The sequence below is a fragment of the Pungitius pungitius genome, chromosome 8 (genome assembly GCF_949316345.1).
Source record: "Pungitius pungitius chromosome 8, fPunPun2.1, whole genome shotgun sequence".
Classification (NCBI taxonomy): Eukaryota; Metazoa; Chordata; class Actinopteri; order Perciformes; family Gasterosteidae; genus Pungitius; species Pungitius pungitius.
In genome coordinates this window covers 21,574,916-21,597,043 of record NC_084907.1, presented here as the reverse complement: position 1 = coordinate 21,597,043, position 22,128 = coordinate 21,574,916, and the positions used below count along the sequence as shown (strand labels likewise).

General features: G+C 44.1%; 1 protein-coding gene across 2 annotated transcripts in view; it reads right to left on the bottom strand.

Annotated features, from left to right (window-relative positions):
- ca16b (carbonic anhydrase XVI b) overlaps positions 1-22,128 on the bottom strand; it is an 83,083-nt gene that overhangs the window by 49,025 nt on the left and 11,930 nt on the right. For both annotated transcript variants that reach the window (XM_037490035.2, XM_037490036.2), the window contains exon 2: positions 15,404-15,508. In XM_037490035.2, coding sequence (XP_037345932.2) covers positions 15,404-15,508 — 105 coding nt within the window. The remainder of the gene's footprint in view (positions 1-15,403; positions 15,509-22,128) is intronic.

Genomic DNA, 22,128 nt, shown 5'->3' with positions numbered 1-22,128 from the left:
TCATCGCTATAATCAGGAACATTTTGCTTTGGGGGGGATGAAAAAACAAAAGAAATCTAAAAATAAGGAATAAATACGCCGTGTGCCTGTGCTGGTGTGGCTAACTATACGAGCATTGATTTCAGGTGGTCTCGCTGAGTTCTGAGAAGAAGACATCTGATAAGGATGGCGCCAGAGCCGTCTCACAGCCTGAGCCGCATCTTTCATCGGGGGTCATTGTGTTGCAACACGGCAGCACCGAGCACATAAAAGCAGCGAGAGGAAGTGCTAAATCATACAGGCATTGGGGTCTAATTGGCCACGAGAACGAGCTCCAGCCAAAATATTGTTTTCCCTCGGCGCTATCTGCTTCCATCTCGTGGACTTTCATAGAAATGGTGGCTTCCTGTTCTTGGGTGTTGGCCGCTGCGTAAGTACAACATCCCCTTAGTCTGTAAAAATAATCTCCAGGACCTTGTGTGAAGAATAAGGAGGGACCGAAATACATTCCGTCCCAATGAGGCCGAGCTTCCCCTTGATTTCAAAAGCGCCAACAGTTTCCCTTTGGGTGGGGCCGCGGGCCAACATGGCCAAACACCTTACAGAAGCGTTCCTTCTGGAAGGATCTCAGAATCGTTGTGGAGTATATATTCGAATATTCTAAATCTGCTTTGCTAGTGGCGCGCTACTGTACTGACTTTATATTGCATGAATAAAATAGACTAGACAGGCTACAACAGTTTCATGCACTGGTTGGATTGTTTGCCGTTTACATGCTGATGTTCACCAGAGCACAGCTCAGCTATATATAAACTTATACTACAAACTAAACCCGCCATATTTGGGGCAAGAATCGCGACCTTAAATTGACCTTAAACTCTTGATCGGCACTAAGCTTTGGTTTATTGTTGTCGTTCAATTAAACCAGAGAGAGAGAGAGAGAGAAAGTGTGCGTGTGTGAGAGGTCAAGGTCAAGGTCCTGGCCATTAGTTCATTACGTAGGTAATATGTTGTTAAGTTAGAAGTTGTGTCCCTTTGTATGAGTTTGTCCAGTTATTGACGTGCCCAAAGCGCTCAGAACCAGCACCAGCAGACTGTCAGTCGCAGGTCTCCTCCGTAGCAACCAGATATTTGAATATATGGGGGGGGGGGGGTTTAAGCGAATATTCAAACGGAATTTCTGACAGCCCTGGTGCACATTCTAACAATGCACCTCGGGCTGTTGTTACTCCTTCGATTTGATGGCCAAACCTGACTTGACCCCCCCCCTTTCCGCTTGTGGGTGAAAAGAGGCGAGCACGCGGCCCAGTATAAGAACACCCCGAGGCACAGTGAGGACTCCTCTCCTGAAGCCCAACACCTCCGTTCCCGAGTACAGTGGACGCCACGGCAACCGACCCGTTTGGCATGCGGGAGGAAGGCGAGTTTGTGCTCCATCACTCCTGTTTGTCTGTTCTGCCTCATCGCACAGCTGCTGCTCAGCGACAGGCGAGGCAGGTGATTGGAGAAGAGGCAGCAGGCGGACAGATCGCTCTGTCAGATCAAACAGCTGTGGACCACCGCGCCTTTCCGCACACAAAATGTCCGCCGAGTCATCGGGGGTTGGGTCCAACATCCGCACAGGGAAGGAAGCAGAAGAGGGCGTGACCCAAGTGATTTGCTGCCCACAGCGCCAGTTGAAATCCTCATTTTGTTAAAGTTGGCTCATTTATTTGACTCGGATACGAACCAGTTTACTGTGACTGCTCCCGGTTTAACCATTCCTCCCAGTCCCCGTGATACCCTTCAAATAGAATAATCAAGCAGTTAAAGTGAACCGCCGATTATGTCGAGTTTCCCGGTTTCATTTGCTCAAATAAAAGCACGACATAGTTCTGTCCGTTTGCTTTTGCTGGGCGCTAAAAAATGTTTTCAGGCTACCGTCTTTTCTGTTGATGCGTCGGGCTTTAAGACGGGTCTTTCTTTAAGTTCATTTTCTTTCAGTGGGTGCAGAATTATTATGTTTACATTCGGTCTGATAATATATTGACTCGTAACTGTGCAATTTTGAGTGATGACATTTCGGCCGATGCAAGCAGTTTAAATGATCAATGTTTATGCAAAAGTGCAATACAAGACATGAGTTGTCACACGGTGACCCATCTTCAGGGCCCTTTGTGGAGGATTGAATTCGATCAAATAGTCATAACTCTGAATTCAGACACCAAACGTTGGTGAAAACTGTGCGATTGCACTTTGTAAGTAGCTGGACTTCGTTATTCATTCATTACAAGCTCAACATAGAAAATGGCGTTCAAAGCCTGGAATATAAATGCATTTACATATTTTCTAATCAAATAATTAACTTTAGTTGTAACAAATTGACCAATGGAATACAGCTGGTGTCTCATTCTTTAGCTGTCGGGTAAATACCAACAATCTATTTCTATGTGTGCATGAAGGCATTGTCCCAACGCTGTACTGCTGTGTGTCCAATGCCACGGGCACATAGGCAGCAGATGTTTGCAACAAGAATCAAATAGTCAGATCTGTGAGTGACGCCCCTTCATGTCCGTCAACACATCGTTCTTTGATTGACGCTGCATGCTCAAGGACTTCTCGTAGTTTAAGGTGACTCACACTTTGTTAATGCTGCCGTGCACGGCCATCCTCGCGCACGACTTTGGTGAGCTCAATACCCCATTGAGGCAAAAGGAAACATCTTAAAAAAAACGTCGATTTCAAGCGGATTGGAGGATTTCTTTGCCTTTTGATTTTGAGTCTGAGTGACGTGTGTTTTGCGACACCTTACACGGTATCAGTATCTACACACAGGGGAGTCATTCAACTATGGGATGTATTCATTCAACCACACAACACAGCAGTGGTTGTTCAACGCATGCACCTCGACTGAGTGCCCCTTTCTTGTTGAAATCATTACATTTTAGTCTTGGCCCAGACGTTACTGTGCCAACCTGCTGTCACTCCTTTCATTCCAGAAACTGTCAAATCAGTATCCCCAGAAATATAAAGGCCTCACAATTAATTCAATGGGATAACTGTCTCACTCCGGATGAAATGTATTTGTGTTGGACTAAGGACTAATTAAAAATACATAAAAACATAATGCCCAATAAAACCCTGACATATTGATGGTCTACGTTTAGATTTCCAGCTTCCCCGTAGCAGTCCATTCATCAGCACAGCTTCCAAGTCAAATTTGATCTCGTCTAGTTCACTTTTGAACGTGATAGATACGATCTGAGGACAGTGGGTGTTGCCTTACGTAAGTGAATAAAGCAAACAAAGCGAGCCCATTTCTCTTGACGTTCACAGTTGCTTTTGCACAAATTCAAACGCTGTTTTTCCCCGCAGCACAAAAGAGCAGAGGTTTCTCCGGGGGGTTCGCACTCCTGGTGCACACTGACACCAATCTAAATCTGCAACAGTGCAAGGAAACCTCTTGCTAATTGTAAACAGGAGGGAAAGGGGAGCACTCCGTCGAGCAGAACACAGATCTCTCCTCTGTCGAGCCGCAAAGTGAAACCCTGATTAGTGACGCTACATTACTCCTCGATGTCCAAGGGCAACTGCTTCATATCAGCTAACTGTCGGAACCTCGGCACTCCGAAAGGCCTCGCAGCTGGTCGCGTGATGGACGTTTTAACGCAAAAGAAATGGCGACGATGGCGTTAAAATCACCGTAGATATTCTATAATGTAACAGTTGAACAGTGAGTATTTCCGTAGCTATTCAAAATAAAGAGATGAAGCACTGAGGCTGAAGCAGATGATATACTGTAGTGTGTGACAATAACAGCGCAGTATGCAAATGTCCACATAGAAGCAGCAAATCTGTTCCTCAAGACTGGGCCGATCCGTGTGCTGCACCTGCACCACACACACACACACACACACACTGCCAAAACACAACACAATCCATCTTTAATTTGTCACATCGCCCTTTCCATCTCTTCCTATTGTTACGCTTCTCTTCAGTGAGCACCTCATCTCATTCCAAGCCATCACCTCTTCCTAAGCTGAATACCCTCACATTCCATTTAAGCAGCCTCGTCTATTAGTTTAATTATCTCTTTTTTGGCTCTAGGAACTTCAACTAAGCTATGAACTTTAAAGGCATGACTATTAAAGAAGGCTCACTTCAACCACTTAGTCAAATCACTAGCGGAGTCATTAAATCATATCGGTCTGGGTGTAGGTGGAAATTGTAAACTCTAGACAATATTCTCATTGTCTTTTTAAGCGCACGTTTGGTAAAATACACGTTATGTTCATATGGGTGGATATATAAGGCTCCTTATCTCTTTCTCCTGGTTCATAAATCATTTATTGGGATTCTTGCCCTTCTGTGCAGTGCCCTTTTCACCCAACCATCCTCTAAACACTGATGAAAAATGCAGAAAGCAGAAAGTCCTGAAGCTGTAATTAAGCACAGTGATACTTGAAGCCGATCATCAGCACAACATGCTCCAAATGACAATGCTAACAGGATAATATTAGGCAGGTAAAACAATTACCACATTATCCATCCGAGTTTAGCGTGTTAGCATAACAACATTTACTAATTACCACTTTGCGCAAAGTACAGCTCCATCTGATATGAAAGTCATTAGTTTTGCATGGGATCATAAATGACGGTGGGGGCAAAAGGAAAATGTGAAAAGATCCCCACAATGAGTGCAATTCATCTTGAGGCGCATGTGAATGCGCGTAACAAATTGAATGGCAAACCGTACATGAGAGGTCGAGACATTACATCCAAAACCACAAATGTGATCCTGCTGCTTTAGATAAAAAGTGATTAGGAAAAGCACTCCGAGAGCAACGAATACTCTGCCCATTCATCACGTGTGTGTGTGCTGGACGAGAGAGAGAGAGAGAGAGGCCAAACAGCAGGCACTCAGGCAATGTCGTCTCAACAGCCATGCACCTAGCGTTGGCTAATCATTCTAAAAATGAAAAAAACACATCCCAAACATTACAAAAAACGGTTGTGTCACGATTCCGGCACCAAACAGCTGGACATCAGACGGGCGAGTGCCGCGAGAGCAGCTGCACGCGCCTGTCAAAGTGCTCTTGTCTTGTTGACTGACGGACTGCGCGGCGGCAGGAGGAGGATGAATTAGGCGCGGGTCGCTGCAGAAAGATAAACCGGGACTGGCGTGCGGAGACAGGCAGCCTGCTGTCTCCCAGGGGACAGAGGTCGCGAGCCACACAGGGACCGCTCACTCACGCCCGGCATGGCATCCAGGGTGCCCCAGAGCATGAGGTCACCAGTAAGCAGACCATTAGTCAGCAGGTCGAGGTGAAAGATCTCCGCACACGGAGTGAACCCTCAGGCGACACCGGCATTTTCCTCCGCCTGCTTGTACGCGGTATTATGAGAGAGCTGCCGTTTTTTTATGTCTGGACCTATAACACCAATTTTACACTGTGAAAAAAAAAAAAAAAACTGCAAATGTCTCGATAATCACCGCTAGATTGCACATGATACGTGAAGTGCAAGTAATACTGTGCAGTGCACGCATTGCGTCTGCTAGAGAATATTGTGAATAACCATATTTTGTTGTTAATATTTGCTATAGTTGTCAGTATCAGATACAGATTGGCAATCACATAGCGATGCAAAATCTACTATCCATGGTTGGTCTGCAAATGGCATGTACACAATCTGTCTGGGACTGATACAGAGACCCATGCACGGCTCTGACAGCGTTATCATCTTCCAAAGGCTTATGAGCTATTCTATTTCTCTATTAGTTGAAACAGAATTACACCAATGTGCACAAACACGGGCTCGCACTCGGGGATTCACTGATGAAAGATAAGAAATTAACAATTAATCGACAGGGAGACAACAATTACAGCTGTTACTACAGTACTTCAAAGGCCCGTTGGATTGAAAACACAATACTAGTAACTAGTAGTGTTGTGCTTTCAATTTAACAACCGTAGAGTGACAGGCAAATCCGCCAAGTGCATTTGGAGACCCACTTAACCGTGTGAAATATCCTAATAACCTCCCGACGTAGTTAGCCAACCTGTGGAATTTGGTGATTACATTTTATAGGGGCCCGTGGCTCTGTAGCATGAGGTCCCCTGGAGGCAGAGTGTGAGATACAGGAAACACAGCCAGCCAAGGGCCATCTCAAGATAATCTTCTTTGCAGAGGTAAGCACCCACTTGAGCCAAATTATCTTTCCACCTGTGCACTTCGAACTGAACTAATCCCATTGTGTACGTTTAATAAATTGTCTGTATGGGAAAAAGCCTCCGTGAGCCGAGCCACATTTGCTGCTTGTTTGTGTGCTTTCTCACGTCAGCCTTGGCTTGTGTTCCTACAGCTTGAGAGTGGGAGAGCGTGTCCATATGGCGACATGTGTCAGTCAGTAGGCACCCGGAGGGAGAAAAAAAAAGAGTGGAAGATATTACACTAAGTGCGGTAGGGAGAACGCCTTGTGTTCCCCCCCCCCCCCCAAAAAAAAAATGCTAATAAAGCCACAAATCACAAGATAGCGCACAGCCACATCCCGAGATGAGTGTTGAGCGAAGCACAGCAAGCAGCCATTTTAGATCCAGCCTTAATCCACGCTGTGTCTCACCCTCCCCACTACCCCCAGAGCCTCCACATGCAAACGCCTGCTCAGAATTGAGACGCGGCTCGCATTAGGAAAGATAGATGAGGAGGGAAATTAAAAGGACAGAAGGGAGGAGGAAGCTCACTTAGAGGAACAGAGAATTGACTCCAGAGGAGAGGCGAGTGCTGGGGATGATTGGTTTAATTCATTTCATAATTAAAGTTCCTCCGGGGGAGGTCTCTGCTAGGTAAGGACATCAAATACTAAATAAAAGTTTAAAAAGGAACCATTTCTATTCTTTATTCCCCTTCAGTGATGCCCATTGTGGCAGCTTCACAATGCGTCTTTTCCACCTAAGTGAAATGTAGGTGCGAGCGGCTTGTTACCGCGGCAGAGGCACATGACCACATGACCACATGACCCTTGGCCCCCGGAGCCTGATGGAAATCAGCAGTCGTTTGTCCAGGAGGTCGATTTCTCCATTTCCAAATATCACAAAAACTATTAGCGCGCTCAAAATATATCCAACGTGAGGATGACTTTTTGCCGTGTTTAATCAAAGGCCATTTATAAAGCCTGCATTGTTGCATAATAATAACGATTGACGGTTGCCGCACTCGTCTTCAGAAACGGAAACCTAGTAATGGTGTTGTGAACTGTGTGATAGCTTAAACCCTTTGCCTTGCAATATGCAAAGAGTAGCTTCTACCCCAATAATTTCTTGATACGTCTATATTATTTATAACCCCTTGCAGGTATACGAGTTCCCACTTAAATGAGTCATGAGACTCTACGAGACACAGAATGACAGGCCAGAGTTTTCTTCCTCCTGGCTGCTGCCTCTAGATTAACATGAATGTCTTGGAGATTGCAGAAAAGTAATGACGCCGGTCGCTCCGGGTGCTTGTTGTTCATGTGCGTGCTGGATTCGGAGTTTTTAAACTTACTTCGATAAGAAGTGAGATTAATAAATCAAATTATAGACCTAATATTTAGAGAAAATTAGGTTCCCGCCCACCCGCCCCCACACAAACCAAATAGCAACCGGTCCCCGGGCACCATTAGCCAAACAAAACAACACGGTACAAAAATCAGGCTTGAATCGCTCTGAGCCATTGCCCCCTCTAAACTCAGCTCACCCCCTCTGCAGTCATTACTCTTCTACGTTGCAGTAGTTCTGCAAACCAAGCGGGGACGACAATGGCTACATGTTTACACGGCAAGTGTCCTTATAATTTAGAGTCCAGACAGGAGTCGATTGAGGAGAGTGTAATTCAGTAAAGCAGCAGTGCTGGTAGCACAGGATGAACAACCTAACAGTGGACTAGAAGCAATGCGCCACTAAATCCCCTAAATTGCTTCTACTCACTGATTTCTCAGTGTCTTGCGGATGCTATTTTCATGCTAACCCACCACTCGGCATTTTAAATATATACGACCGTCAGTCCAACAGTTTTTATAATTCATGCAAAGCTTTGCACATTCTCTACCTTTGTGCCATTGTGCAACTATTACAGCCGCGCCCCCCGCAGTTAACTCCTCACCTCTGGGGGGGAGAGGTTGCTATATACTCGTTACGAAGTAAGTCATCATGATTATGAGTTAGAAAATGTGCTGAGCGGCTAGCTAGCTCATTCCAGCTCATCAGCATAACCACATTAGGGAGGAAACCTGTGGGCTGGCAATCTCACACTTCCTCAATATTGAAATCCCAGCAGGCCAAGCGTGTCCACATCCATTATGTTGGACCTGAGCCACCAACTAGGCCCTAATACGCCGCCACCAGGCACACCAACGCCATGTGACACCTGAAATTAAATTAATTAGATTTACACAACAGACTTGTCGGTCCAATACATCAATCTGCCCCATAACAGGGGGACTGCAGCAATTGGCAGTAGTTATTGTTGCTGCAGAGTATTGGGCCGTGGCTTCATGAATCCTTATGGCACATCACCAGGACACCGTACTCTTGGGCGAACCCGTGCCACGGCACCAACAACCCCCAAACAGAACCTCACTGATGCAGCTTTAGTGCAGGGCCCGGGAAGCCCTGATTTATCTCCCGCCTTAATATATTTACCTCGTCGAGGAAAAGAAAGCAGATTGGCAGAAACAGTGGGAAGTAAGATGATTTGGAGCTCAATTGGGCTAAATTGGTTGCTGCCAGCGTGATACATCATGGAGAATTAAGATGCCTTTCCCCCATCACAGAACTTTCGGCAGCCATATTGGCACATCTGTCTTTGGCCCGCCCCTGACGGAGACAAATGGACTAATTCTGGCACACAAAAGCTGATCCAAACTGCTAGCAATAACCAAGATGAGAAATGAGTCCGCTTGGGCCCAGGCAAAACTCATTTTTAGTAATTAGTGCTCCTACACCTCGTTATTTTCTCAGAAAATGAGTCCAGGTACAACTACAGGTTGATACAACACATCACAAGACTGGAGGAATACAGATGATGTTGCGTTAAGCTTCCATCACGACAAGAGAATGGTTGTGACTATAAATGAAGGGTTGTAAAACAGATTAATCTTTGTGTTCTCCCAAGTGGAGGAAAAATTAATCAAGTCCAGAATGCGCCGTGGCTACGTGAGGCGGAAGAGGATTGCTGCAGGATGAGCACCACAAAGTTCAGCAGTTTGTATGGAGTCTACGGTGAGTGAAGAGAGCTTCTGTTCCCTAAATGAAGGGAAAAGTGCAACACAAACATACATCGTCGGGGTTATAAGTCAGGACTTGTAGATTTTATTTATACACCTTAATATCACACGTTTGCCTCGTGGGAGATGCAGCAGCCGGGAGGTGCCAATCCAGGGATTAAAAGTGATGAAGTTACTGCTTTCCTGAACCCCTGACACGTTTCCACTGGCAGTGATGTTTGCTGCTACGCCGCCGCCGCCGCCACCGGTGTGAAGGCTTACATAAAAAAACGGTTTTAAATAGTTAAAGGTGTTTTGACACTTGAGTTACAATGTCAGTGTTTGTCTTCAAATCATACATTGCTCTGGCTGACAACTCTAACCGGTTGATTTGGTACCTTTAGTGACATTGTGAAGCATAATGTGTTGTGGGTTTGTCTTTTGTTTTTAAAAACGACTCATTTATCAGTTGGGCCAAAGATACGTTTTTTTATCGCCGATTGAACCGATGAACAGTCAATTTACCTCAAACTAAATCTTGTCTGATATTTGAATGAATGAATTATCTTCTCTTAAAATAAATACCCATTGACATTGTATTTGGAAGGAATGCTGTGACATCATTTTATATGACGTAGTGGCCAGTTTTCTTATCAGTATTTTCACTCCGTTACCAAACTCTTTGTTGAAAAATTGTTATGACATTAAGCTAATCCAATGTATTATTTCATCAATTGGGCAATGGTTTAAACATAATACTTTAAACAGAAGAATTGAAACAATTGGCTGTTTACAGGGATACAGTGAGGATAAACCTGCCTGCATCACCGGGGCACAGCAGTCAGATTATTCTGTGCCTTTATATTAGGAATACAAGTGAAGCCTCAATAAACTTCTCAAGTCACATTTGCGCCTCAGAGACAGAGCAGAGCTGTTATATATAATATATCTGTGTAGATCAAAATGAGAGCGTATCCGATGTGCGAGTTAAAAAACATTCCCTATACGAGTGCGGCTTAGACCGGCGGTTTGGGTTCATTCAAACACACAATGCAGCAGTGGGGTTCTTTGCAGACACATCTGGCCGAGATCTGAATTCTACGGAGTGTCTCCTTCTAGGTTGTTAAGCATTTACTATTGATGATGTAGGGAATAGCACATGAGAAACTCGCCGAGCTGCCGTCCATCGGGGGGGCGGGGGGGGGAAGCACAGTCTGAGTAACAAATCACAAAAGGAAAACCTGACGCTGTGAAGCTTAACTACATTTTAGCAAGTGGACGTGGTGAGCAACCCAAGGCTTTACCCACCAAGACTGGGTGCACCACTTATTCATGCAAAAATATACAGAATTATTATGTGAACAGCTGGTGGCTGGGGTGCATAGTGATGGAGGGATGGAATGTGTTCACCAAAGGACCCGTTTCTGTATATTTCTAAATGGGTAATGCTAAAAACATTGCCAAAACAAGCGTCTCTGAATTTGTATTACTTCCAGACACTTTGGAGAATCACAGGGCACATTGTCTCGTTATTGGACCGGATGATTTTTGTAAATTAAATTCCACTCCGATTTTCCGCTGTCATTAGAAGTATTTACAAAATAGTCCACCATGATTCGTTTCACAAACAGAAATACTACAAGAACTTAAATGTGTAATATTTGATAGCTTCGAAACAATGAGGAGTAAAAACATCATCATTTACAAATCAATCAAATGTCTCTGGAATACTTGTTAAAATCACCTCCGTCTTTTCATCCATGAAAAACCTCAGTTACGGCTGGTGTTTTCATCGTCTTTTTCCCTGCGGAGGACGTCCTCGCATCCCTGGAAAATATGTCCCACACTTTATCCTTCATGCATACCCCCCATCACAGCCTCATAGTCAGGGAGCTTTGCTTTAAAGTCAAGTGCTTCTCATACATGGATGTCTACTGGGAGCAATCCTCCTCTCGATTCATTAACTCCAGGAGGCACAGCTCCTTCTGTCGGGCACCATGACAACATGGCATTGCTCTTTTCCCTCCAGTCTTTGTAAGGGGGTGTCGTGCCGCTAGAGACAAAGTGCACTGCCTTCACAAGAATCCAGCCAATTTTGGGTTGTATGAATTGTAGGTTTTAAAAGGTGTAGAAACAAAGCAACCGTCCAATTGGAGAATAATGCATGAGTTTATCTCAGCGGGAACACCTCATCAGTGCAATTTCAGTGACGTATTTCGACCCCAAAAAATAAAGTCACAGACTTTGAGACTTCAGAATCGAGGGTTATTTTAAATGTCTAAACAAACGGCCCTGGCAAGCAAGCGCAGCGAGTTACCTAATCTTGTTTTCTATTCTCTAATGTACTAATTAAGTTGGATCAACACAGCGATTGATTGAAAATGACACTCCATTCACTTCATTATGTGAGATATGAGTGGAAAGATTGCTAATGATCTTAGGGAACCTCGGCGAGTTGGAATAAAACAGTCAGGCTGAGGGGAAATATAATCCACACGTATCACACAATCCGAGGCTCTTTCAGTGGCTACAACAGCTTGTCGGTGTGGCTGCCCTCCAAACATCCACGGCTCTGCAGTGAGAGCTCCATCACTGCAGAGCACAGAGCTTAGGGTAAAACAGAGAAATTACAGATATAAAGAAAACACAAATCACTGGAGGGTGTATTGCCCGTGAGCTGTATTATTTATTTGTGGAAGTAGACTAGTACACTACCATCTGATGGGATTGAAGCTACAGCGGCATGTGCTCTTTACTGTATTTTTAATTCCCCAATTAAGCACAGTTAGCATTTTTCTAACCGACATCAATTATTCCGTAACCCCCCACCCCCCCAAGCACAGCAAGAACATAAATATTTTAGTGGGAATGAATGCTTCATATCAGTCTGGAATGACATGCAAGTTAACTCAAGACCTTTATGAAATTGTATAATACAGTGAAGAAATGTGAGTTCAGATCCACTTCAAGGAGTTCATCTATATTTTTTCCACATCTAATGCCGTTACTTATTGGCTTTGCTTCTCCTTTTTTGTTTGTCATTCTACACACGGTTAAAGGGGATCAAGCCTAATGCTTCTGCAAATGCACATTACGGTACTCCAACTGTTGTGCAGTAATTAAACTAGAACAATAAATCAACAGGAGTGCACTCAAAAGCAAACTACAGCCTGTATCGGGCCAAAGCGTGAAACAACCGATAATGGAAGTCTACGGAACTATTGGAGAAGATGTGGAAACCTGCGGAGATAGAAAAAGGGGGAAATGATGCATAGCCTTGTTCCTGGGGGAGTCTTATGGCGAGTATGATATCATCCCTCTCTCTCTTTCTCTCTCTCTCACACACACACGCCTTAAATAACTTTTAATCAAATTTTAGAGTGCAGGTTGAGGCTACTTACGATGGACTTCATAATCAAAGCACACAGGAAGGCGACGTGTCATAGAGTGACACCAGCTCCAGTGTGAGCCTTATTCCTCAATGCATGGGGCTGATGGGTAAAATATTTAAAATATAATTACATTGTAAAAAAAAAAAAAAAAAACTAAAAACACCATACTTTGAAACTTTAAAGCATTATATAGACTTAGCAATCACAAATGTTACTATTAGAAAATAGTGACATTTAAACCTTTCAAACTCTTTTGTAAAGAACAAAACTAGGAATTCAAGAAGCTTTCTAAAGTTTTAGTCCACTGGATTTGCCCCTTGAAGACTTGTTCCACATTCTTCAAACGGCTTTCTCTTCCACAAGTTTGTAAACTGTAAGATAAACAGCAAAGGATGTGGGAGGGGTGTGAAACAAAGGGTTATATTCCACCATATAGGATTTGTACACTATGTGTGTCTACTTTATAGAGAGCACCAGTACCTTCTGGCTTCAAACTGGCCCTACTGTGTGCTTTCCTGTTGCACTCACTAGCGAGGAGCAAATGCCCTTAATAACCATTTAGCTGCTACGGCACGCTCGTCGGCCCCCCAGTCACAGCCTTAGCCACTAATTATCTTTCCAAAGCAATGGACATTTCTGTGTTCCCTCAATGCTTCCCCTTTTCTCAGTACAATCGGCCAGCTGCCTTCCCTGGTAGGAATTAGTTCTCTGCACAGGCCTGAAATAACGTCGGCCAGCTCACCAGAGCCGTGTTGGCTCCGTTTTTGTCCAGCCTCCCTGGATTCAAATCTTTTACGTTGAGAGATCCCATCTTCTCCAAATGACCAGAACCTGCCTTTTTAAGGAGAAATCATACGATTCCACACTAAGGCAAAGCTGGATTTTCCCCCCAAAAAAGGGTTATGAAATAGAAGTGTTATATCAGCCTGCCGTTCCGACTAGTTACATAATAATAAAATACTTTTCTGCCAAATGAAAGAACAAGTTACTGAGTAAAGACATTTCAAAACAAAATTCGGTGATCTGGAAATCCTGAACAAAGATCTTCACATGCACAATGACAAAAGGGTACAATGAAAATGGATGGAAATCTAATGCAGCTGTGGTTTACAGCAGTAGCGAGACACCAACCAAGTCATAATGGAGAAAAATGGAGAAAAAACAAACCTAAGCTTTCCAGAGTGCTTTGCTCTCTCTCTGTATTTGCATATTTTTGTTTGCCTTGAACCATGCGAAACGCCAGAATATTCCATCAGAATAATCATTGTCAGAGCGGTAATTCACTCTGACAGCAGAGGGACCGGGCGCTGGGCTATGGGCTGTTTTTGGACCTGGCATCCTGTAAATATAATTTAAATCACAGCTCCTGCCTTCCTGAGCTCTTCCAGTGAGGTGCCCTCGATCAAAGCACATAACCTCTACTTCCCACCGGAGTTGTTCAATGGGCAACAGAGGGCTGTGTTTGCACTGTGTTAATGTGTGTTACAGAATGTGAAGTAGCACTCCTACACAACATTGATGTCTGCTTATTGGAACTGCCGCCCGCCACAAAAGCACATCTCCTGGTCCTCCTAACGTGTGAAAAGCAGCAGTGTCCTCAAAAAATTGAAAATGGAAAATCATCATTTGGTCAAATTGTCCAAAATCAGGTTTTGAGTTGATCTGTTTTAAAGCTTCAGTCTTCATGTATCAGTAAACTATTATTTGCTATGTAAAGACATAGTCAGGGACGTTTACCTGAGCAGAGAATGAAGCCACTCTCCCTCAGTGTGTGTGTAATCTAAGCTCCTCGGGGCTGTTGTTTGCATAGTCCCCGTTAGCTGCTAGCGTTAGCAGCTAACCCGTGGCTCACACGGCTCCGTGTTGAGGTCCACGCGGAGCCAAAAGATACCGTCTGAATTCTCTGTTGAGAACATTTAAGCTTTTTTATCTATAGATAATTTGTAAAAAAATAAAAATAAATACACGCTTGCAACTATTGATTCGTTGTATGTTTTGGAAGATGCAGTTAGTTGTGCGTGTGTGTGTGTGTGTGTTGCGCACATAAGGCACTATTAATATTATGAATAGCCTGACAATTATACCAATTAGGCTATATATCATGATTTATGGGAGAAACCAAGCAAAGCTAAGTACAATCAGACATTCAGCTCCCCCATCCCAATGGAATTCACCACATTTTACCACAACTGCAGTGATTTGGCATCAAATCAAGCCTTGTTATTGTACCTATAAAACATTGCATCTTGGTATAGTGTAAATTTTGAAAAAACTACTTAATTGACAAAATATTATTATATTATTATTCCAACCGTCTATAAAGTAGAGTGCTAAGAGATTGGAAGAGGCAATTCCTTTAGCATTAAAAGGATGAACAATACACTTTAATATAAATGGTGGTGTGGAGAAGACATCATGAGATTAATGATAATAATAATAATAATCATTCCTATATTAGCCCCACAATGGGGAAGTTTACGATTATCTGCATTTTTACCGATAGACCCACAGAATCGGGAGCAGTAGGCCGCCGTGAGGCGACCGAGGAGCCGTGTGTGGGGGGGGGGTGGTCAGCTGTCCCAAATCCATCTGTTTTACTGTATGTTAAAGTGCGTTTCTCTCCCTGGTGGATTTGGTTTATTTGTTTGGTTTATTTGAGATGCTAATGGCTCTGAAACACATGAGGAAACACATGAGAAATAGTGGTGTCTGACAAAAATAGAAGAATGATGTGCAAGATGCAGCCGAGGTGAATAAGTCAGGGAAAGTATTTCCCCTCGAACTGGTCACCACACCAATGGGAGCTCACCTGAATAGGACCAATAGGGGTCACCGGCTGCCCTCCTCTCCCTCATTACGCCCGAGGTCCCATGGTGCCTCTCTTCCGCATGGTGGGGTTGGCCACCTGATGCAACTGTGGGAGGCAGACACAGATGTGAGAATCTCCGCAGGCAGAGAAGAGTTTCCAACTAAGTGTGGAAAAATACTCTGACAGCTTACTTGACAATAGATTTAAAGTGTACATGGTGTGACAGAAAAGGAAAGCTCAATTGAAAATGCAAACGCGATGTTATGGAACGAAATCCACGGCTTTTCAAAGCCATCCAATATTAACATGGAAAGTAAATACACTTAAATAGAACAGGGAAAGAAATTATATATATATATATATATATATATATATATATATATATATATATATATATATATATATATATAAGCTTAAACTTGTAGATTACAGTTAAAGTACATCTAAACATCGCTTTGACAGAAACTTTCAGTCAAAGAGCCTAAAAACTCCTTCAAAATTGCAGCTGTTGCAGCTGCTCCCTGGAGAGTCTGCAGTCCCAAGCGGCTACAGTGACTGAAGAATACTTCAAAAAAAAAAAGAGAGAACTTTTGACTAGAGATCTATCTTGGCCTGGATATTATACCAAATTTCTCTTTCCAGAACATCCTAGTCTCACAAGCTGAACCAGTGTAAACCCGAGAAGGAGTGGTGGCAATGTGCAGGCTGCTTTCAACCCAGATGACATAAGTTGGCATAATGGGTTGTAATGTTCCAAACCAACTGGGATCTACAGAAAACAAGAGCAACCATTTAGACCTGGAAATTGAGTCGCACTTAGTTCTTCTTACAAAAATAAAATAACATAGCACCTAAATGAACACATCTGGTACTAGCATCGTATGCCATTTAAGCAATACAAATGTAGATGTTCTAGAAGAAAATCAATTGGTTGTTCCATGACATTTTATTTTTGTACATTTGCCATTGCTCCTAGAACAAAAGCAACGTTTTTTAAAATGAAAATAAATGAATTAACGGCGTGATCATCGGTAGAAATAATAACGGACAGCTGAAGCTCTGCAAGCACGCACATAATGTCCCAATGGCTCGGAACTTTATTTCAGCAAAATGCAGACAACGTACGTTACAGAGTGTTGACGAACGCCGTGTCTTCGGGGCACAAACGTCTCTCCAGCCTCCGAGGGCAAATTGCCCAAACAAAATCAAACATTGTCAACAGAGTTACAGCGAACGCCGGAGGCACAAAGTGTCCTAAAGCACAGTCCCAGACTCGCAATAATCAAACTCATCGGGGAAAGTGGGCTCCACAATGGATGCGGCCCGTGCCAGTGGAGGGAGGACACGTTTCTAAAGGCAGAAACTCATTGTCAATCAGGTGCTCCACGCAAAACAAGAGTGTTTTTGTGTGGCTCCGAGCGGTCAAAGAACCACCGACGCGTTGAAAAGCCCGACATGTATTGGCTAATATTGGTCTCGCATTTTGCTAGAAGTATGCAAACAATTGGGTCGGCAGATTGTTTCTGTGTAACAGGGACCGGCAGGAAAAACAAAAACAAAAGGAGGAGAGATGACAATCTGCCAGAATCAAAATGAGGCAGAAATCATTCCCACCAGCTGCAATACAGTTTTTGAATCCATTTAGATAAACCGTGTTGTATACAAAAAAAACCCGAATGTATTCACACATTTGCCTAAGCCAAACAATAAATCTAACAAAACACTATATTCCTGTACGTCAAGAATTGAAAGACCGACCAGAAATAACACAAATAATCAACTCACAGCGCTATCTACCAAAACAGATCCAGACTGTGCATCCTGTAAGGATCCTCCCGACAACTATTTAAAATCTCCATTCACACAACACATGTATTAAGAACACGCACTGTAACCATGACAACTAATGTTTATCACACTTGTGTCTCGTGAGGTTAGAAGTAACTTCAGAACAACAGCAGAACTCCCTGGACTCGTGAAGCTAAACCTCCTGAAGACAGTCAGTCGAGCTTCACACACACACACACACACACACACCTCCAGCCACTTCAGACGAGCTCGTCTCTTACTAATAGTTGCATCATTACTGGGGATTAATTAAATTAAACACTAAATCAAGCCAAGTCTTTCCCTGTACTTGCACAGCCAATGCATCACGGCCCCCAGAACGGGTCTCCGCTACGCAGTGAGCAACTCGCACAGTGTTCTCCAAATCCATTGTTTTAGAGGGAGGCCACAGAGGCAAAATGGGTGAAGTCGAAAATGGCTGCTTTGTTATTATCATCCGACGCATCAGTGCGCCGTGGCGAGCGCCGGGGTTAACGTGGAGTGTGAAGCAGAGGCGCGGGGGGGGGGGTGTCTCTGTGGCAGACACTTGCGGCATATTTGAAGGCAGGTTGTGAAACAGGAGGCCTGCGCCGCCTTTGATCAGAGAGCATAGGAGACAGCACCGTGTCAACAGTTTACTCTCATCCATGTCAGCTGTCCCCCGTGGGCAGAGGATTAAAGCCACAGCGCCTCCGATAGAGCCGAGAGAGACGAGCGCAGTCGGCGCTGGGCCTGGAGGAGCCGGAGGGGGGCTGCACGCCATCAAACGACACGCACGCCGCTCACATCCATTAAACACAAGTGACACAAGTGAATGGCAATTATGTAGGGTGGCCGTGAGATTAAGAGCAACTCTTTTCTTTTACCTTTAGACGTTAGACGTTCATAAGAAGCAGGAGGGCTTCAAAACAACAGCTTGCAGTGTTCCCCCTAATTATAACTATAACTTCAACGGGGGGGGGGGGGTAGTAGTCGGGAAGCAGTGCAGCCGATCAGGGAGGAGGGGCGGGGGTTGGGGACGCCCCCCCCCCCCCCCCCCCCCCGTTATAGGGGGAAACAACAGCTTGTACAACGCCTAGGCATACAAAATCATTTCCCTTTATTCATTGCCCCGAGGGCAGTTAAATCATCTGCACCACCATGAAGCGAAGCTATTTGTTCCATAATATCACACTCAACAACAAGCTAAGAAGCCCTGAGAGCCCTCGAAAAACAGCAGCCTAACAGCAACCACAGGAGCGTTTAACTTCCATTACTCATTGGGGGCCGGAGTTAAAAATATCAATCTTATCGCAAACGCTAGCGTTAGTTACGTGAAGGACAGCAGCGGCGGGCCATCGTTTGGGGATGGAAAATCCATCAAATGCATCCTGAATTTAGGGTGTCATTTGCACATTAAGTGCTGCTGTTAAGGGGTTCTGTGCAACACTTTCGTCAAGCCTCATGCAGCTAAAAGCTCACAATATTTATGGATGAATGAATATTTCTTTCTCCACTGCGATTTGAATGTTTGTTTAACACGCTGAACTCCAAATTCTTTCCCCCCACCCCTCCATAAAACCACAATACAGGAAATGAAAAGAAATATATTTTATGCTGGCCTAGTTGTGCGGCGCCCGTTCTGAACAAAATGTAGAACAAGACAAACTTGCCCCTGTTACACTCAAATAGTGTCAGATGTGAGGAGCATTTGAGATGTGTGTGACAATGAGAACTGTCACTGCACAGTGAAAGTGCGTCATATGGTAGCTAATGGTTTATGAAAACTGAAAATAGAAGCAGAAACCAGGTGGAAAAAATAAAACTCAGGTCTTGTGATGGTTGTTTTTATTTTGAATATCTAGCAATGTATCAACGCATGAGTTTTATCTTAAAATTAAAACTAAAAGGTAATCTCTGCTCTTTATCTGTCTGTCCAGATGTCTCTCTGTCTTTCTGTCCTCTCCTCTGCACGTCACCATAATTGCCCATCGGATCTATTTTACACTCTTTGGGGGATTTTTAGTACATTATTTTGGATTACAATGATTGAAAATATAAGTACTTTTGATATCGTAGCATGATCCATCCAGATAAAGACTGCCATTGGTGCTGGTCGTGTTTACCAAAGTGTAACCCATCACCGCGAGAAGGTGCAACTTGGCTGTGTGACACCACTATGTAAAAAGGCAGGTGTGCTGCTGGAAGGAAGGAAGGAAGGAAGGAAGCAAAATGTTGAGTGTCAAGTCTTCTATTCCACCGGCAGGCAGAGACACCACGGACCCGGCGCTCCTGCTTCCCATCAGGCATGTTTTGATCGGCCCAGTGAGAACAAGTGAACGCTAATGAGCGCGTGAGTCACAAATGCATCTATTATCTTCACCCATCCACATCCTAAAGGTGTCAAACAGCCCCATGACCAATAAGGCATTAGTCCGTCCCTCAATACTACAGGGGTTGATAGTGGATTTAGTGGGGACTATTTTCACTATTTACCCAAGTAGGATTCATCCGAGCAGAATGGTGTGTTTCGGATTGACTAAAAATAAACTACAGCCCCGGGGTTAATTGTAGTGAAGGAACACGCCTCGGAGGAACAATATATTCTGACGTCTACTTAGTGGGAGCCATCGGTGTTGGGTTTGGTGTTGTGATTTGTAGATTGCGATGTTGGATAGAATATGGACAGAAATAACATGTAAAGGCAATAGATCAGGGCTGGGATATGGTTCAATGATGGAATATATCATCTTTCAAAAAGGAATAAAATTGTGATGGAATAAAAAGAATATTGCGATGCACAACAACATTAAATGGATAAGAACGTGTATAATTAATGAAATGAAAATTATTTTTTATTCATCTTCCTAATGCAGTACACAGAACAAAAACTATTTATTTAGTCAACTGCATTAGCATGGGCTTTATTGTGTTCCCATTAGTTTAATTAAGCTTAATAATGAAAGGGAAGTGTACTGGGCCCACCTACGTTGGAAGTCTGACACCATTTCACGGTCTCACCTGGTGAGAAACAAAACCGACTCCCCTGAAGAACCTGCACTTCATTAAGTGTTTGACCAAACTGAGTTTGAATTAAAGTCAACTCGTCAGACACAGTTGTTATCGTTGACATTTTCCTGCAGCATTCCCTGCTTCCCATTCTCGCACGCGCACACACACACACACACACACACACACACACACACACACACTCTCTTCAGGAGCACTCATTGAGGGAGAAGAAAGCATCACCCGGGACGTCAGCCACCTGCCTTTTCTCAACTTGTCCTTCAATTAGCAGGAAAGAGAATGCATATCATTAAATTGACTAATTAGACAAACTGCAAGTCTTAACAACCTTTACTTCGATCTGTCGGAATTACAACAAAACGGAAGTGAACGCCTCCCCCCTCCCCCCCCCCGCCCCCAGCGTGTAGACAAGGGCTGACTCTTAATGCTTCCACTGCTATGTATGAATGAAGGACAAAGGCCCGTACTGAGGGACACCGTCTGTCTGTCTGACAGAACATCTGCTCGGCTTCCCCCGTTTTCGGTCAGGACCTGAGGCGATGCGTTTATGACCAACGCACCTACGTCTTCCATCTCAAAGGCCGATCACCTGACTCGACCGCGCAGCGTGCGGATCTTTCCGTGGTTACCCCGGGCAAGGAGGTACGGGGGGGGACACAAGGCGGTGATCGGGGCTCGATATTCAGAGCGCGCGCGGCTTCTCATTCCTCGGCAAGTGGGCGATGGCGAGCTCGATAGTCCCGGAAGTCTTTTGAGTCACACAAGGACCTCGCAGAGGAACTGCCCGGATCAGCCAAAGATACGGAACAGAGGGAGCCGAGCCTTTGGGCCAAAACATCAAGCTCAGAAATAATAATGCAACAACTCAAATCCCGATGCAGATATTTAGGCCTACACAGCTAAAAGCAAACCAGCAGTTTCAGCAAAGAGGACATCGGCCCCCTTGGGCCAAAGAAACGCAGCCATGTTAAGTGAAATTAAGGCCATTAGTCTACAGTTCAAATTGATCCTACAGCAACTTCAATTCCCAAAACTCATTTTCACATTTTCCTCGATGACGTATCTTTTCCCCCCTTTTCTTGCATACATTTGGTCAGTGGGCCATGCAGAGTGCTCGAAAAACCCTGAAATATGGTGAGATATGGAAATGTGAGAGAGGGAAAATCACACCCAACTTTTGAATAAGTTTGAAAGACAACCAACCCCCCCCCACACACAAGTATTGTGTGCATTACAGCCTTGGATTTCCTCCCTATGAGAGAACATTTTTCCTTTGTGTTACATGGCGGAACTTTAACAACAGAGTAAGCTGAAAAGGAGGAGGGTCAACCCTCTCATTATGCTACAAAATGCTATGCAGCCTTTTCTCTACATGCACTTGACAAAAAGTGGATGGAGTCATCCAATTCATCAACGGCTTTCCAACTCTCCCTTGAGTGACTCTTTTTTTTTTTTTGCAAGTAAATGCGGTGTTCTTTAATAATACAGATGTTAGAGAAAAGAGACCTTTTTACAATAAGGAATAGGAAAAAAAACGCAGAGCATGTGGGCAAAAAGAGAGAATATGTTGTTTATTTCTAGAGAGACTAAAAACACCGGATGTATTATATTTTTCTTTAAAAGGAAGGCTGAATACACTGGAGACCTTGATCTAGGTCCGTGCAATGAGTAGAATTTATTCACCAATGCTCACATTGTATCATTGAACAATGTCAGTTTAGGGACGTTAATCTGATTGGTCTACTCGGGCGAATACAAATGCCTTGTGCTGCGTGCGAGTTGAAAGGCGGTGAACACGTCGCTTTTGTTACAGACGCACCGAGAGGACGCGGGGCGAGAACCCACCGCGTGTTCCACTTAATGAACTCAAAGCATGAAAACTGAGCGAA